At 37.6% G+C, this 18,911-nt stretch overlaps 1 protein-coding gene across 11 annotated transcripts in view; it reads left to right on the forward strand.

The window, feature by feature from the left end:
• DLG2 (discs large MAGUK scaffold protein 2) overlaps positions 1–18,911 on the forward strand; it is a 1,590,913-nt gene that overhangs the window by 501,417 nt on the left and 1,070,585 nt on the right. The window contains exon 1 of one of the 11 annotated variants that reach the window (XM_072610687.1): positions 13,666–14,566. The exons of 3 other annotated variants lie outside the window; for them this stretch is intronic. In XM_072610687.1, the coding sequence (XP_072466788.1) occupies positions 14,255–14,566 (312 nt within the window). In that variant the 5' untranslated portion in view covers positions 13,666–14,254. Of the gene's footprint in view, positions 1–13,665; positions 14,567–18,911 lie in introns of those variants that run through there. 7 more of the 11 variants (XM_072610685.1, XM_072610686.1, XM_072610691.1 and 4 more) reach the window with 7 other exon arrangements.

The raw sequence follows: 18,911 nt of genomic DNA on the forward strand, positions 1-18,911 counted from the left end.
GTCCTGAGCAAAAATCTCACCTCTGTTACTTGCTTGAATTACCTTGGCCAAGTTGTAGGACCTTTCTGGCCCCAATTTGAGCAGCTCAGACTAGGTAACTTCTAAGGATTCTTCTAGTTCTAAATATACAATAAAATGATTCTTTCATATCTCTCCCTCTCTCTCTGTCTCTCTCTGTCTCTGTCTCTCTCTGTCTCCGTCTCTGTCTCTCTCTCTCTCTCTGTCTCTCTGTCTCTCTCTCTCTGTCTCTCTGTCTCTCTCTCTCTCTCTCTGTCTCTCTCTCTGTCTCTCTCTCTCTCTCTCTCTCTCTCTCTCTCTGTCTCTCTCTCTCTCTCTCTCTCTCTCTCTCCCTCCCTCCCTCCCTCCCCTCCCTCCCTCTCTCTGTCTCTCTGTCTCTCTCTCTCTCTGTCTCTCTCTGTCTCTCTCTCTCTCTCTCTCTCTCTCCCTCTCTCTCTCCCTCTCCCTCTCCCTCTCCCTCCCTCCCTCCCTTCCTCTCTCTTTCTCTCTCTGTCTCTCTCTGTCTCTCTCTGTCTCTCTCTCTGTCTCTCTCTCTCTCTCTCTCTCTTCTCTCTCTCTCTCTCTCTCTCTCTCTCTCTCTCTCTCTCCCTCCCTCCCTCTCTCCCTTCCTCTCTCTTCCTCTCTCTTCCTCTCTCTGTCTCTCTCTGTCTCTCTCTCTGTCTCTCTCTCTCTCTCTCTCTCTCTCTCTCTCTCTCTCTCTCTCTCTCTCTCTCTCTCGATTACGTCGTTGGTCCTCTTCTCCTATCTGCATACTCTCTTTCTCGTGATGATGTCTAATCTAGCAGATCTCAGTGCTTTCAGTCTAAGGATCCAAACACTGTTTAAGGACACTCTTAAAAAGTTATTAACAATCTTCCCCCAAAGGGCTTTTCTTTATGCAGGGTATATCTATCAATATTTACCATATTATAAATTAAAATGTTAATAATAGTATAAAAATTGTTTTCATTGATCTTTCTGATCCTCTGAAAGCTCTCAGGAACTCACAAGTGCCATCAGGTCATATGTTGATACACACGGTTTAGATTCTAATTAGCTCCCATGGATCAATTATCTTTTTCCTTAAGATGCCCTCCCACGTATATATCTAGTACCTGAGCTCCAGTCTTGCATCAACTTACTATTGATTTGATATTTCCAACTAGATATCACATAGGAATCTCAAACTCAACACATCAAAACCAGCATATGTTATCTTTCTTCAAAAGCCTTTTTCCTCTTCCTGACTTTCCTATCTGTCAACACGGGTACATCATGATTCTAGTCACCCATATTCATAACCTTTGAAATATCCTCAACTCCTTAACCCTCATATTCAATTAGTCAGACAATCTTGTTGATTATACCTCTACAACATCTCATCTCTCTTCTTCATACTCATGTAGTTACCTATATAGTTCAGTTCCTTTTTGCTTTTAGCCTTAATTCTTATAGTAATCTCTTAAATTGTCTTCCTGCTTCCTCCACAGGAATCAACCCTCCACAGAGTTGTCAAAATAGCATACTTACAAGGAAGGTCTACCTGTCTTACTGTCCTACTCAAAAAGCTCCAATGATTCCCTAGTACTTTTAGAATAAAATCTAAACTCTTTTATTTAATCATTAATAATCTTGATAGTATGGTTTTAGGAAGTGTTGCACCTGAGACAACTTGAAAGAAACTCCTACCATTGAAAGAGCACTGGTCTTAGTGAGTGAAACCTGAATTTAAGTCCTGACTCTCATATTATTAGGTGTGTCATCCTGGGCAAGTCACTCAACTACCTGTTGTCTCTGTTTCTTCATTTATAAAATGGAAAGATAATATCCTACCTATTTAATAAGGTTTTGCATAAGGCAAAAAAAATTAAATTAAAAAAGACAAAAACAACAAGGCAACCCCTGGGATCAAGAAGTATATATTTGAATTATCATCTCTAACTTTCTTCTTTCTTACAGGGAAAATGAGGAGGTTGAACTTGATGGTCTTTAAAGTCATTTCAGATACTATTATCCAAACAAGAGAATTCAAACACATGAACCAAGCAATAAAATTCTGAAGTATCTTGAAAATAGATCAAAATGTAATGGTGAAATGTTTAATAAAATAAAGATACAATACAGCATAGATAACATTAATTTGTGGTTTTCTAAAAAGGGTCCATTTTATTTGAGTCTGACCCCACTGATATCGACTGTAAATCATAGTTTTTTTCTTCTGGAACCAAGGAGATTAAGTCTAATCTCTTTTCTCCATGATAGCTCTACAAAAAATTTAATGACAGTACTATATCTCTTCCTTCTCTCTCCTTCAAAGATTTCTCTTCTTCAGGCCCAGTTCTTTCAGGAACTTCTTCATTTCTGTTTCCCCTCATCACCTCTGAACCTGCGTCAGTATGCCAATGAAACTTCAAAAAATGGGATATGCAATACTGAATACAATACTCCAGCTGGATCTTTCTTATTCTAGGCACTAAACTCCAATGAATCTGACCTAAGATTTCACTATGGATCAAGAAATGATTGTCTAATTTCCATATTAGCTGATTTAGATAGGAAAGAAATCAGCCAACTATTTATTGAACACTAGTTCTAAACTTCACTGAGTGCTTTAAGGGATAGTAGAAAAAAAGAGACACTTTCTCTGTTCTTATACATGGATAATATATGTTTAATGTCTGCTTTATAAATAAGCATGTAAATTCAGAATCTTTTTTAACCAGCTTCCAGATAAGTTGATGCAAGACTGGAGCTCAGGAGAGAGATTAGAAAAACACAATACACACACACACACACATATATACATATATATGTGTATATATACATATATATATACATGTATGTATATGTGTATATATATATATATATATATATATATATATATATATATATATATATATATATATATATATATATATATATATATATATATATATATATATATATATATATATATATATATATATACACACACACACACACCTGAAGACATCTTGAGGAAAAGGAATTTCCCATAGCAAAAAAGGACATTCAACCTTCTCCTCAATTCACAAACACTATAATGTGCTTGAAAAAAAAAGAGCACTGAATTTGAGGCTAATCAGTAAGTAAGCATTTGTTAAACACCTGCTATGTGCTGGACAATGCTGGGTATTCCAAACAGACAAAAGACAGCACCTGCCCTTGACAAGCTCAAAACTGGTTCGGATCTTGGTTCCAAACCCATATCCTCTGCTTATCTGTGTTATTTTGAGGACAGAAGGTAAAATTCAGGAGCCTTGAGTTCATCTGTAAAATAAGGCAGCTGGAATAAAAAATCCTTTGATTAAGGATTATGTCAAGGGTGGGAAACCTACTGCCTTGAGGCCACATGGTGCCCTCTATCTCCTCAAGTGTGACCCTTTGAATCCAAACTTCAGAGAACAAGTCTCCTTAATAAAAGAATTCATTCTGTAAAACTTGGGCTCAGTCAGAAGTCCACACCCAAGGACCCAGAAGGCCACATGTGACCTCAATATTCCAGATTCCCCATCCCTCAATTATGTCATTCGTTGTATTTGTAGCCCCAGTTCCTAGGATATAGTAGGTGCTATATTCCTTCATGTAGTTCCTGGCATACAGTAGGTGCTCATTAGTTGATGAATTCTTTGAGCTAAATGATCTCTAAGGTCCCTTCTAGCTGTAAAGTATTCAGTCACTGGATCAAATATTTAGAAATGAGAGGGGCCTTCAGAGTCAAGTTGTCCATTCCTTTTTTGAGATGACATCTTTACTTCTTAGAGGAGTCATAGGAACCTCAAATTCTTATATAAAATAGTTCTGCCTTAAACATTATGCTGATAAATAATACAGAGCGTTATAAACTCATTATGGTGAGAGACAGAGCTGGAGCCTGATTGTGCTAGTCTACTGGACCAGGGTTTTGCCACGAGATTTGGCCAAGTGTTGCTGTTCAGTTGCTTCAATCATGTGTGACTCTTTGTGACTCCATTTGTGGTTTTCTTGGCAAAGATATTGTAGTGACTTGTCATTTCCTTCTCCAGCTCCTTTTACATATGAGAAAACTGAGGCAAGCAAGTTTAAATGACCTGCCCAGGCTCATATAGCTCATAATTATCTGAGGCCAGATTTGAACTCAGGAAGATGACTATTCTTGACTGTAGACCTGACACTCTATTCACTCTGCCACCTAGGGGCCCAACTTTCTTATAAATAAGTCACTACAACAGGTAGGAATCTGGTTTGTTTATTAATAGAAAAACTGATACAATCCCACTCAGTGTGCTAGCTCAACTCAATGTCCATTAATAAGCACTTGCTCATCAGGAAAATTTTAAAGCTAATAAAGTTTAGGAAGGAAAACTCAAGAAAGTCTAATTAAAAGGGTTATTATGTATATTAATAAGGTAATATACATAAAAGTCAACGTTAATAATTATTTTATTATAATATAGTTCTGGGTCCATCTCACTTCAGAAAAGTGAATTTGGTGTCCTGGTAACTACTCATATTTTTTTTAATACTTTAAGCCCTATGAAGTCTTCTCATCTTTTCAGTCTATTATCAAGCCCATTCTATAGATAAGGAAATAGAAATTGCAAAGCAGTTGAATGATTTGCCCAGGATCAGACAGCTAGTGTCAGTTAGGTCTCAAACTCAGACCTTTGGCCACCATGACTAGTGCTTCTCCAGCAACAGTAGGCTGCTTCTGAGAGAGCTTTCTTCTAAGTTGTCTCAGATGACCCCTTCCTGTGGCTTATCTTTGTTTCCCTTGGATCACAGGAATGTGGCTGTAGACCAAGCTGATATGAGCTCCTTTCTCATACTGGCTAAGTATGATAGAAAAGAGAGACATCTAAATTTAGCAATATTTGGTTCTGGGTCTTTGTACCACTAGAATTTTATCTTAACTGTATATTAATCATCTTCTCTGTGAGGTTTCTTTCCCAGAAATATCATTATCCCACCAATCCAATCCACCTCTCATTTTTTTAGGAGGGGTAGAGCGGGGACTCATTGCCGTAACATTATTTTCATAGACCTTATTCTTCTGGCTCATTTCTGTCTTATAAAATATAGCACGGGGAATGACACGTGCATTATCCCATTCTTTCTGCCCCCACATTCAAGTTCCCTGCCCCCGGGAACTATAGAGGAGTCATTAGAACTGTCAGCAAGGAGTCAAGACTATGGTAGAAAGAGAGAAAGAGAGTGAGCACATGCCAAGTCTGGATCTGGAGCACAGGCTGACTCAAAAGTTAGCTTCTCTTGAAGTTGATTGATTTGTTTGCCCTTTTGGCCCCAGTTAAAACCAATTTAAATTCAGTTTCAGGTTAGGGTGTTTTTACTCATTGAAATAAAAATACAGACAAATAAATATCTAAGTGCCTATTCTATACCCTAGAGAACATGGGTTGTGTACTGTTAAAAAAATTTTAAAAAACAGTTCTAATAATATTATGACTTTAGATCACACTACTTCCCAAGTGACACAGATCTTTGGTAATCTTGCTTATCAAATTTTATCAATGCCTTTTGCTTCTTACGGTACAGTTATTTCCCAGTCTCCCTCCCTCCAGTATAACAAAGGAAAATAGGCAACTGGAACCAACTGATGTGGCAGTTACATCTGCAGGTATATGCAACATTCTATCCTTGAAGTCCCCTATTTCTTTTTAGGAGGAAAGAAGCAAACATTTTCTAAGCAGCTACTGTGTGATAGGCACTCTGCTAAGTGCGTTAGAAATATTACCTCCTGTGATCCTCCCAACAACCTTGGAAAATATGGGCCAATATCATCCCATTTCCAGTTAAGGATTCTGAGGCAGACAAAAGCTAAGTTACTTACCCAGCATCACATAGCAAGTGTATGAGGCAGAATATCAACTGAAGTTTTCCTAACTCCGAATCTGGGCTCTGTCCACTGCACCATCTAGTTACTTGCCTCATATAGAGAGGAATGAAGTATCACCTTTTCTTTACCACCAAGATTAGTCACTTCACTTAATCTGTTTTCACCTACTTTTTAATGTTGGTTTTATATTCATTCTTGTAAAAATCATATTCATTCGTCTTACTCTGCATCAGTTTATACAGGTCTTCCTAAGGTTTCTTTGAGTTCCTTATGTTTGTCATTTCTTACAACATAATATTCCATTCTATTCATATATAGAAATTTATTTAGGACTTCTTATTCAGTGAGTACCTAATTTGTATTAAAATGTTACCATGAAAAGTACAATTATTATATGTGCATATGTGTGTATACACATACACATATCCATATGATTTGTGTGCATACACACCTATCTCTCATTCTTTGACCTCCTGGAGTCAATTGCCAGAAATATCACTGGATTGAAGAATATGATCACTTGAGTTACTTTTCTCACATCATATCAAACTGCAGTAAACTAATTTCTGAAACACTCTTTATTCTGTGACTTTTATCCACATACTTATATCACAGCACTTCATTTTTTCAGTAAAGCAGGCTTTTCCTTTGAATAGCATGCATGGATTGAAAATTGGGGGTGATGTCAGGCATTTTCTAATTTCGCCGACTAATTTGACCACTGAGAATATTTGATTTCAGGGTCAAGGCATAATGACTGCCTCTTTCCTGGTCCTACCACTGACTGACTTGGTTTCCTTATTGGAATCATGGCCTCTCTTTCTTTTGTTTAATCTTAAAATAGGAGATGCTTTATTATCCCTCCACAAAATGTTAAGAGTCCAAATAAATGCAGCTTGCATGAATGAATATATTGCTAAGGTTGGCAGAAGCTGCTTCATTTGATCAGCACTATCAGGCTGTTCGCAGGTTTGGTCGAAATGCACTCAACAGTAAGATGTATTTGGCTGCATCCTATGATTTCTGTTCACATAAACTTACAGAAACTTTAAACTCAACTAGACCTTAGAAATCATCTAATAACATAGCTTTCTTTCAAAGATAAGGATACTGAGGATCAGAGGATATGAGGAAGTGACTCAAGTTCATGAAGTATATTAGTGGCAGAACAAGAATTAAAACACAAGTGCTAGATGCCCTGGTCAGGGCCCTTTACATTTCCACTACGATTGACAGTGCTTTTTATGTTGAACTTGTCCAGTACTTAGCCATGGATAGATAGATATGGATTGATCTATATATGTGTGTGTTTGTCCTTCATTGCTGAAGAAGACCTTGCCATCAGAGAAATAATGACATGACTTGCACTTGACTTTGTTTTGAGTGAGGGAGGGCTGTGCAAGTCACCAGTCTCACTTCTCCTCCAGAGCCATCTGAATCCAGTGACCAGATATTCATCAGGATGACTGGAGATGACCCACGATGAGGCAATTGGAGTTAAGTGACTTGCCCAAAGTCACACAGAGAGTGAGTGTCAGGTGTCTGAGGTGAGATTTGAACTTAGGTACTCCTGACTCCTGCACTGGTGCTCTATCCACTGCACTACCTAGCTCCCCTATATGTATAGGTAGTTATAAATAGATATCTAGATAGGTAGATATATATAGATATAGATATATACATATATGTATATAGATATATATAGATATAGATATATACATATATGTATACACCTAATACATATATACATATGTGCATGTGTGTGTGTGTGTGTGTGTGTATGGAGAGAGAGAGAGAGAGAAAGACAGAGAGAAAGACAGAGAGAGAGAGAGAGACAGGTGAATATGAGGAAAGCCCTTTGGATGAATTATTTGTGCCAAACTTACAGGAGGACATGAGGAGGGTCCTGCAGGATGAGTAGATGTGGCTGGATTACAATCCTACAATCACTATTGTAAGAACATCAACATCACGAGATCCACTGATAGAAATTTCAGAGTACTCGTACATTGGATTATCATAATAAATAATGAAATCAAATGTTTTTAATTGGGGAAGATGTTAAAAAGGACAACACAGTTCAAAATTCAGGAATTCATTATGACTTTATATGTTACTCATTTTTCGTTCATCATACTTCCAACATTGAGGCCCTCGTTTATCTGTACATTAATTATGGGAGTAGAAGTATTTGAATACATAGTGTTATCATGAAGAATATTAGCCAGTATCAGAGTGAAATAATATCTTTATATATTATTTTGCTTGTGATAACTAAGGCATAAATTGTAAATCATTCTTTATCTTTATTATGTAAGTCTCTTACGAGCAGGAATCATATTATGTTTTTGATTTGACATTTCCAGCACCTAGGACAGGGCTTTAAACATAGGAAATAAGTATACAGTGCTGTGTATTCATTATGCAGCCTGATTTAGCTTTTCATCATTTTTCTCAGTATTCCATGACTGGAAATACTTCCAAAAAAATAAACTACACTTCTTTAAATGGTAGATACTCTTGTAGAAAGAACGCTGGACTAGAAATCAAAACACCTAAGTGTTTTGCTTCCATTGAAGCAATGGAAAAGAAAACTAGTTCTGAGTTCCAGAAGTCCTGGGTTAGAATTCTAGCTCTGCCCTGGGACATCTATTTGACCTTGAGTCAGTCTTCTAAGTTTGCTTGACCTCAGTTTCCATGTTTATAAAATTAATAGGTTGTGTTCAATGACCTCTAATTTTTCTTTGATTCTATGCTAGAATGTAATGTAATCTTTGATTCTAGGTTTCTTCCTCTGCAAACTGAAGGGATAAGGCTAAATCATAATAACAACTACATTTATATGTATGCTTAGGCACAGTGGGTAGAGTGCTGGGCCTGCAGTCAGGAAGATTCACTCCTCTTCCTGAATTCAAATCTGGCCTCAGACACTTAGTAGCTGTGTGACTCTGGGCAAGTTGTTTAACCTTGTTTGCCTTAGTTTCCACATCTGCAAAATGAACTAGAGAAGGAAATGGCAAACAACTCCAGTATTTTTCCAAGAAAATCACAAATGGAATCATTAAAAGTTGGACACAACTGAAAATAAACGAACAATGGTTTGCAAAATACTTGGCGCACTGTCTTATTTGCTACTTGCAACAACCTTGTTCATTCAGTACTACTGTTATCCTCATTTTACAAAAGAAAAAACTGAAACACAGAAAACTAAGTGACTTGTCAAGGATCACATAGCAAATAAGTGTCTCAGGAAGAACCTGTTCCTTCCTGATGACAAATGTATCGCTCTGTCCCCTATACCATATTTCCTCTCAAGTAAACTAATACATTATGATTAAAAAAAAACTATTATATGATATCACATCCTCCCCCTTTATAGATTGGCCTTTACCCTTCCCACCCACTCCCATCCCCCAGGAAGTATAAGGCGGGGGGGGGGGGGGGGGGAGGTGGTTTAATTTTGCTGCTCCATGTCCTTTATTTAGCCTTTTCCAGCTCTCATCTTAAGTATGTTCAAGTATGAGATTAGGAAGTTAAACGGACCTGAATTACCCTTCATTCTCTTCTTTTTTGAAAAGCAGGGTGAGCCCAAGGGTTACCTGAACCCAGGTATCATGAATTAGAAATTTCTCCATCCTTAAAATGCTATTGTCCCTGCGATCACCGAGAGCAGGCTTTATGCAGTTTTAAACAGAAGGAGTTGTATCTCTGAAATCTCACAGTATTTTATGGTTACTTAATATGTCACTCATGGTTGGAGAGGGGCTTTTGCTCCTGAATCATCCTCCTCCATGCTCTAAGCTATTCTTTCATAATTAATATTTGTATTTCCCATATGCACACATTGCCCAAAGGAAATTTTCTCTTAAAAATATGCTGAAGAGTATAGTCTTGCACCACAATTTATTTAGTTATCTACGCTTACTATTTTGCTAGCCCAAATGATGTGGAAGCATAATTTTAAAAGCTTTCTTCTTAAAATTGGTCATTTTTTCCTCGGGCTGCCACTGCCAGGTCAAAGAGAGTTCACTGCGATATATAGTGGGCATTTACTGCCCTGCATCCCATCTGTCTTTGTTAAATCACGGGGATAAATAGGCATGTTTACTTGCACACTGCTAATTCTTATTTGGACAGAATTTCATGTCATCCCCTGGTCTGTACAATGGTCCAATTACAGTTGATAAAATTGGATTATCTTTAATTAGTGGATCTGTCTCCTAGTCCAGCAGTCTGGTTAGACATATTTACCTTCAAACATAATGACCTCAGACTTGCCAGGATAAATGTCACCTCCGAGAAAAAGGGCCTTTAAAAAAATCCTTTACACCTGAAAGTACAAAAACAATTTCAATAAGGTATTGTAATGAAGCTTAATTAAAGTTTGCTAAGCACCTTGAGATCTGTGGAAGAGAACGGCAAAGGACAAGTAAAATATTATTTTCATTAAAAACCATATATGGCTGACCCACTATGATGGTTAAAACAGAAGTCCTCCAGTGTTTCATTTTGTTTGAAATGAGCACTTCTTTTCAGAAAGAATAAAATACCATGTGCTAAGAGGCCCGGTAGTTGCAATGTAGGTAGACAGCCTTGTGATGTTGTACAAGAGATGTGTATGGAAATCTCCTCTCAATTTTGCTGTGAGACATATATAACAATAAAGAATTCTGATTGATTTCTATCAAATGTCTAGTATGTGGATAGAATCTGACTTTTTGAGAGAGGGCCTGCAGGAGCAAGGGCTACGTCTTCCTAGTAGATGCCAGTGGTCCTTTGAGCAACGATATCTGCCTTTGAAGAACTAGAGAAATACCCCCTGGCTAAATGGGATTGGAAGGAGCCCAACACATCATTTCATGACATTCTCATTCTGGGAGAGATTGCACTGTCACAGTGCATCGATGTGGGAGGCATCCAGGCATCACAGTGAGACATTGTAAGAGTTGGAGGCTCTCTCAGGCTTGTTATGACCCCATCATTCCTTCTAGCATTTCTTTCTTGATCTTGGATAAAGGAAAAGAAGGGTGATTTTTTTATTGCTCTTCTTGGTTAATACATGTAATCCTATTCCTCCCAACCCTTCTGCCTTCAAATGCTGGCCTTGCTTACATTCTTCAAAAAAGAGAATGTTCTCATTGCTGAGTGGGGTGAGGGGAGAAAAGTTCTATGCATAAAGGTGGTTGAGCCAATTTCCTTCTTCTTCAGTTCAAGGCTATTCAAAATGCTCATTATTCTTCCTATTGGGGACAACTTTATTCCAGCCCCTAAAAGTAATTCTCAATAAAATGTATGAGAAGAGAATATGGAGAGAGAAAAAGTAGATGAGAGGCTCTCAACCTAGTATGATCTTAGAAGTCATTTCATTTAGGCTCTTTCCCTTCATTTGATACACAAGGAATGTGAACTTCTGAAAACTGAAGTGAGTGTATCAAGGTTACTCTGGTCATAAATTGTAATTTTAGAACTCAGACCTCTAGAGCCAGTGCTCTTTCCACAGATATTCACCCAGATTGTCTGAAGGCCAAAGTATTTGACATTTAATCAATGGGTAATATGGAAATAATGGACAGATGGATAGACAGATAGATAGATAGATAGATAGATAGATAGATAGATAGATAGATAGATAGATAGAGATTGTAGATAAGCAGACAGATTGATAGGCAAACAGGCAGACAGACACACATATATATCTATGTAATGAGGGAAATATACACACAAACTTCACTCATTACTTATATATATTTGTATGTCTGTATATATACATGACAAGGGAGAAATGTGTGCATGTGTACATACATATATAATACAAGCATATGTGTGCACATATATACATAGAGAGACACATGTATGTGTGTATGCATATGAGTATATATAATATGCTTGTACATATACATTTGCACAACAGAGTGGCATAACTAGACCTGTTAAATAGACAGATTATTCTGGCAGAAGGATAAAGGTTGGGTTGCTCATGGGGTACAGTGGAAGTAGGAACCCCTGGTAGGAGAGAACTGCAATTTTTTTAGATGAGTGATAATTAGGACCTTTTCCAGAGTAGTAACAGTGAGAGTCATGAGGAAGCAACCTATCTAAGCAAGGTTGTAAACATATAATTGGCCAGTTGTAGTCATTTGGATTTAGTAGCATAGGATTTAGACCTGGAAGAAACATCAAAGGCTATCTACCTTAACCCCCCTCATTTGACAGAGATTCAAGTAGGCCAAGTGATTGCCTAAAGGGAACCCAAATCCTTTTAGAAGTAAAAGAAAGAGCTAATAGAATACCAAAATTCTGAATGTAGAAGATTAGGTGAATGGCAGTGCCCTTACAAAACTACTAAAATCAAAATGAAGACCATTTTCAGGGGAAAATATAAGTCTTGGACTTGTTGGACATAGTAATTTATTTTGAGGTGTTAATAGGACAATCTTGCAGCTACTTTCTCTCAAATAGTTAACTCCAAAGTAGGGGACAGAAAGGATAACCTGGGCAGGGAAACTGTGAGATATCCACAAGGAGGTCTGTCTTCATCCTAATGAATATATGTGCTCAATCTCTCAGAGAGTAAGATAATGGGTTGTATTGTACCTTACCCATGATAACCAATATACTGGGTTTGTCTCCAATAGAACTGAATTTATCCTTGCATTACTCCCCAGCACTCCACACTTCACCATGCCCACTGTTGTGCCATATAGGAACATTCCCCCTTCTAAGCCAGAAATTGTCTCCTAGAAGTTATGATCCAAGTCCAACTGTGGCATCTGTGCAGGTGTGATTCAGAAAATTCCATTCCCTCCAACACACACATTCCAAGCCCTAGTATACCTTTTAGGAAACAAACCATATTTATAGTGATAGTGATTTAAAAAAAAAAAAGTTTAGCAACCACTCCTCTAAACAATTAGAGAAATAGGTCTGGAGCTCAAAAGAGAAGATAGTGGTAAAAACATAGATTTGGGAGTTATCTATATAGGTGTGAGTATAAGCCAATAAAATGAGCATAGAGAGAAGGAAGTTCTGTTTCAGAAGTCATCACTTTTCTTCTCATTTAGTTTTGTCTAAGTTGTGAGCTTAACTTTTAAAAATGAGTCAAAATGGTTTGTTCAGCTTTGAGTTGGTGAAACTGTGGTTGAGAAGAAAAGGAAAGAGAAAATTTTCTTTAATTTTTTTCCCCAAAAAATGCTACCATTACTGAAAATGCCATGTTCTCCTCCACATTCAGTTTTGTGGTAGATCTTTTAAAGTGATTCTATCCTGTCTGGAAATCAGTTGCTTTAAATTGGACCGATTTTATATAGTTTCTTGTGAATGTTGAAATTCTGCATTTGGAAATATGAGGAGTGGATGGAAGGGTTTGGTGGTTCTCTAGCTTTAAAATGCCATCCTCTGAGCAGAATGTATTTGTTGTGGTAAGAGATGGGAAAGGAAATCTTCAGAATGATTCAGAGTAAGGAAAAGTTCTGTTTAAAAAACAGCCAACTCGTCAATTTCAGCTGTTTTGAAAATTGCTGTATTCTGAACCAGAAGGAATTAATCAGCATTTACTACTTGAAGAATTCTGTTTTTATTACAAATCCTCTTCCTGATTGTGTGATCACTGTTTTAAGAAAACAAAACTCCCCAATTATAACTCTTTAGGAACCCAAAGATAATACTTTTATCCCCCTCACTCTTTTCTGTATATCAGTGATCTATCAAGCTAAGGTGCAAAGCACTTTTACTGAGCTCATTATGTGCTGCTTTTTGTTGGCAAGTTGGCTTTCTGGATAAATACCTCTCTGGGGGTCAGAAATGCCTCTCCAGGTATGTTCCTAGTAGCATTCTCTGCTGTTTGCTAAACTATTTCAGTCTGTGTACATTATTTCTGGGGAGAAGGAGCTCGAGGTAGAATAAGGTCACTGGTTTCACATGCAGATCTCCTATATACTGCCTTCCATGTGGTTCCTGGCTAGAAAAGGCAGGAAACGAAATGACCAATTTCATTGTGTCTCTCTGTTGTGGGACTTCATCAAACAAGGTTTTGTGTGCGCAAACTCACACACGCGCATACACACACACACTCACTCACTCACACACACACACACCACGGTACAGTCTTGTAGCCCAGCTGTGTGGAGCATTGATTGCTTCTGCCTGGAGCAGGGATGCTGTCAAGTTGCTCTGTGAGTTGAGTCATCTATTGACAAAGAGCTACCAGCCAGCAGATAATGCTGTGCTGAGCTGCTGCTCCCTGCTCCCACGATGCACTGCCTGTAGCAGCTGTCAAAGGTACTGAAGGGTCCACAGCAAAGGACTTTGCAGCTGCCTGGAAGAAGAGAGATTGGGGGGCAGAGAGCAGAGGGGGCTCATTTTTCTCGAAAGCTCTCTGAGGAGACTAGTGGGCATCAGTGCCACATGAACGCCTACCTTACTAAACAGCAAAGCTGCTGCGGGGGGTCGGAGGGGATGGATGCTGGCAGGACTGTGCCTACACTGATGAGGGAAGCTCACTGTGCCTGTGGCTGGCAGAGGAATCCACAGGGGCTCGGCTATGGGGCTCAGACCATGCCCTCTTCAGGACCTGGCGGCCAACCCCCAAACAGGACCAAGCTTGTCACTCTGTGGGACAGTGTGCGGAAAAGCCCACAGAAAATGGGGGCTAAGAGCAAAGGGCCATGTGGGGAGCGCTGCTCCTGCCCCCATGGATGGTTTAGCCCCCCAGCACAGGTGAGCCTCTTCCTTGTGACTTTTAAATGTTCCTTGGGACACATACTTCTGGAAAGTTGTGTCCTGCTGGCATTGCCTGCAAACTTTCCTTTGCTAAGTCTTTTTTACTCATTGTAAAAAAGATGCATTCTTGGGAAATGGGAGAGTGGGGAGCAGAAGCATGTCAGTGTTCCATTTCTGTCCTGGATATCATCTCTAGGTGGTATTTGGGAATCTTTAGTTGCTATGGGACAAGGATTTTCTTTTATTTTTTTTTTAATTTTGGAGGGGGTCATTTTTCATTCAGCACAACTTCTGACACTTTAAAATATCTCCTCATGTTGGCCCTTTATTTAACAGCACAGTGACTTTACAAATATTACCTTGCCATTCGGAAGAGCCTAGCTTCATTTCCTTTTTGATCACAAAGAGAAAATGAGTTTTAATCAAGCACTCCCTCGTCTCCCTCACCCCAATACACACATGCATACCCAGTCTTATTAAAGACAAAACAAAAATTGATTTAATTTCTTATTTCATTTTCAGTTATAATGTTATACATCTTTCCATTTAGGAGAGGAAGATTTGCTTACATTAAATGACATATCATACTAATTAAAGGCACAATTGAAAACAGTCTTGTAAGACTTATTATTTCACTGAGGATAAATCAGAAAACATTCTATTATTCATAGAGCAGTGAAATAACTGTTAATAATAAAAGCTTTAATACCACTTTTTTACACTAATCTACTTCTGGAACAGATGTTGCAGAAACTCCTAATCTGGATCTTTTCTGCTTGCCCCCAAACTGCTAATATTTCATTGGCAGGTAACTCACTCATTTTAACAAGAGTGACTTTACCCCAATATCCCCTTACTCTGAAAGGGGAAAATCAACCTCCTAACTATGATAGGAAATAAGAATAAACTGTATCATTTGTTATTTCATAAATACATAGAAACACACACATATGCATGTGTGTATATGTACACACATATACCCATATACACATATACATATAAATATACATACACACATGTAGATATATATATGTAGATATATACATATATATATATATATGAGTGTATAACTATAAATACAAAATTGTATTATATTGAATTTGCCCTTTAAAATGACCTGGAAATAGAATGATAGAATGGTGGGAGAAAAGAATCATTTCTCAATTTTAATGTGATTTTAGCATAATAAAGAAGTAGGTATTGATTTTATATAAAATTTTATGGCCTAGAAGCTGGCATGCATTTTAATTCTAATAGTGGTTTCTGAAGAGTGCTTCCAAGAGTGTGTCATTGATCACTAGATTTTTGGAATGTATTTAGGTGGCAGTGGTTCTTGATTCCCCCCACCCCCTTAATATAAAGATTTCAGAGTAGTTTGCAACTTTTTTTAGCTTTTTTACCTAAGACCAAGATATACTACTATGCATACCTTCAATATGTGATATCAAAGTTATTCACAATTCCCTTTGAATGATTAGTTTCTATAATATTAAAAACATTTTCTATTATTGAAAAATATATGGATATTTGCCTTTGTATTTAAAACCACATTTAACTAAATATATCTATATATTTTCTATTTATAGATATAAATGTATGTAGAGACAGTGATAGAGATGCTAGACTCATTTAGAAATGAACTGTTTGTAAGGTTTACATCAGGTGATGAAAATGAGTTTTATATACTTCTATTTGATACAGTAAAAGAAGTGTACTTATCTCAATATTGTAATCCTTTCTATACTGGATATGACATAGTTTTTATATAATGTGATGATTAAATGCATTTTTCTTCAACTAAAACTTGCATTGCATTCATGGCTCAAATACATTTCTTCTAACAAGTATCAGTACATGTTGTCATAAAGTGAGGACATCTTTTCCCTTCAGTGGTTTGACAAAGTGACCCTATCACTTCAGCTTAATTTATAGCTATTTAATGCCTTGAAATATCAAAATAGGCCCTCTATTCTAAGAGTCTTCAATGATAAAGTGATAGCATGAATGAGCAAGAAATACACAGGCTATCTTTTTTCCCAGAGCATTTAGGGTAAGGAAAGAAGTTGAAGGGGGAGTGGAGGAGGGGATGTATATATAGCTCTAATTTGTTTTCAAAACTCCTTTTTTCTCCTCTCATTCACATATTTACTTGATTCCAAAGAGTGATTCTCAGTTTTCACATCTTGATCTTATATTTTGGGGAAGGAAGTTAAAATTGCAGAATGGTACTAAACCCATGAGAGGCCACCATTCCTGTTTTCCAAAAAGTATCAAATAGGTATTAAGGAAAAGATTGTTGCATGCTAGAAACAGTACTCATTTGGGGTTTCAGAAGAATTCGATTCTTGTCTCGAGACTCTTTGGGCAAGTTGTGTAACTTTTCTGCAATTCATTTCTCTTTACTGAAAAATAAGGAGGTGGAACTATCCCTTCCAGAGATAACACACTATAATTCTTTCTGTGTATACATCTAAAATGAATTAAAACTAATTTTATTTTGGAAATTTGGGGACACTTCCTCGCATGAGTATTTTTAACAATGTTTTTGCCATTTTTGGTGAGGTATGTGGACCCATTCCCAGAATAATGCTTTTTTTTTAAATGCATAATTGAAGGAAATGCTAAATTTCATTTATAGGTTAATGAAAATAAAGATGAATATTCCCATTCAATTCCATCTCCCTACATCCTGAAATCAATTCATGGACTCCCAAAGACTGAAGAGCTCATGCCTTAGAACCCTTCTTATAGTGTTGAAAAGATGAGAAAGGGTTTGGTGATGCCTAATGGCACAACATCCAGTGAAGACAAAAAAATGTATTCTTAATAATTTTTGAACATCCAGTATCTTATAAATGATTCCTTGGATCAGGCATTTGGGTGGATGAATATAGTCATGAAACTTGTTACCCTGCTCACAGATTATGTGAGATCTTGTGAGAAAGAGTATGGCCATTACCTGTAGCTAGGAGAGCTGTTCATGGTAATGAGTTGAGGAACTTTTATGTCTCTCTACTGAATTCCCAATATCTGAGTTTCTCGGTGCAAGTAGCACTCTCTTCATAGAATTACTATAATTCAGCATCTCTGTGTTGCAAGAGAACCTCGAAGATTGTCAAGTTTTGGGATTGCCTGAACAACCTGAATTCCTTGACTGTGGTCATCCTAGCTTTGCCTGAAGCCCTTTAGCCACAGAGAAGTCCCCTCCAAGGTTATCCATTCTACTCTCGTGCTAATTATAAGAAAAATTTCCCAAGTAAATAATTGAAATCTGTCTTTTTGCCACTCCTCCCCCACCATTGTTTCTAGTTCTTCCCTCCATACCCTTTATTAAATTGCCTCTTTGTTGATCTACAAAAACAGCAGCATTCTCTCCGCAAAGAAGGTTCTGCTCAGTTTGAGCAGATAGAATTGAAATAGTTATATTTGTGATGATAATAACAGCAAGCATGTGGAAAATCATCAGGTTCAAAAGACCAGTTGTGGAATAAACATCTGCTCTGAAGAAGAGCCCTCCCTCTTATGGTAAAATGTGCTTTCTTGGCTCAGTAGCCACTGGCTAGTTGGCTCCCTAGCCAGTGCAGCTCAAGGGAAGTTTGTAGCAGGGTGTATTTAAAAGGACTTTGCTCAGAGCCTAGAGGACAAGACATGACTCTTGCACTTTCTACCTTGCTACAGCAACGTGACATTGGGCAAGTTATTTTGCTTCCCTGAGTCTCAGTTTCTTTATCTTTGAAATGAAAGAATTGAAGTAAATGACCCCTAGGGCTCCTTCTATTATTAACATTTTGTGGATCTGAAATGAACCTTATCAGTCTACATGTGTGTATGTGTGTATTTTAAACCTAAAGAATTTACTTTCCAAAAAGTTAATCATTGCTAATGATGTCTTGAATCAGGTTTCTAGTTTGTATATCACATCTTTACAATGTGTAACTTAATATTGCATTGAGTTGGGCCAGGAAACTGTCCAGCAGTTGCCTGCAGAGCACATTATGCTGATGTGACATATTGTCCTTCAGAGTTCTCAGAAACTGTTAACAGAGCGCAAGCAGAATGTGGTGGAAAGTTCATTGACCCTAGAATCAGAAGACCTGAGTTCTAATCCTGAATCTCCTCTAACCTGAGGAAAACCTGTTCATTTCTCTGAGCTGTTACTTCTTTAATTAGAAAATAAAGTGTGTAAAATAAACGATCTCCAGTTCAAAGGAGACATTGTGGTATGGTAGAAAGAGTAGGGCTGGTGGATCCTGCAGTTTTGAGGCCACACCTTACACTCTAGGTCAGATTCATTCAGAGGACCATACTTGAGGACCTAGAGGACCACATATAGCCTTGAGGC

This window comes from Notamacropus eugenii, chromosome 5 (assembly GCF_028372415.1).
Source record: "Notamacropus eugenii isolate mMacEug1 chromosome 5, mMacEug1.pri_v2, whole genome shotgun sequence".
Classification (NCBI taxonomy): domain Eukaryota; kingdom Metazoa; phylum Chordata; class Mammalia; order Diprotodontia; family Macropodidae; genus Notamacropus; species Notamacropus eugenii.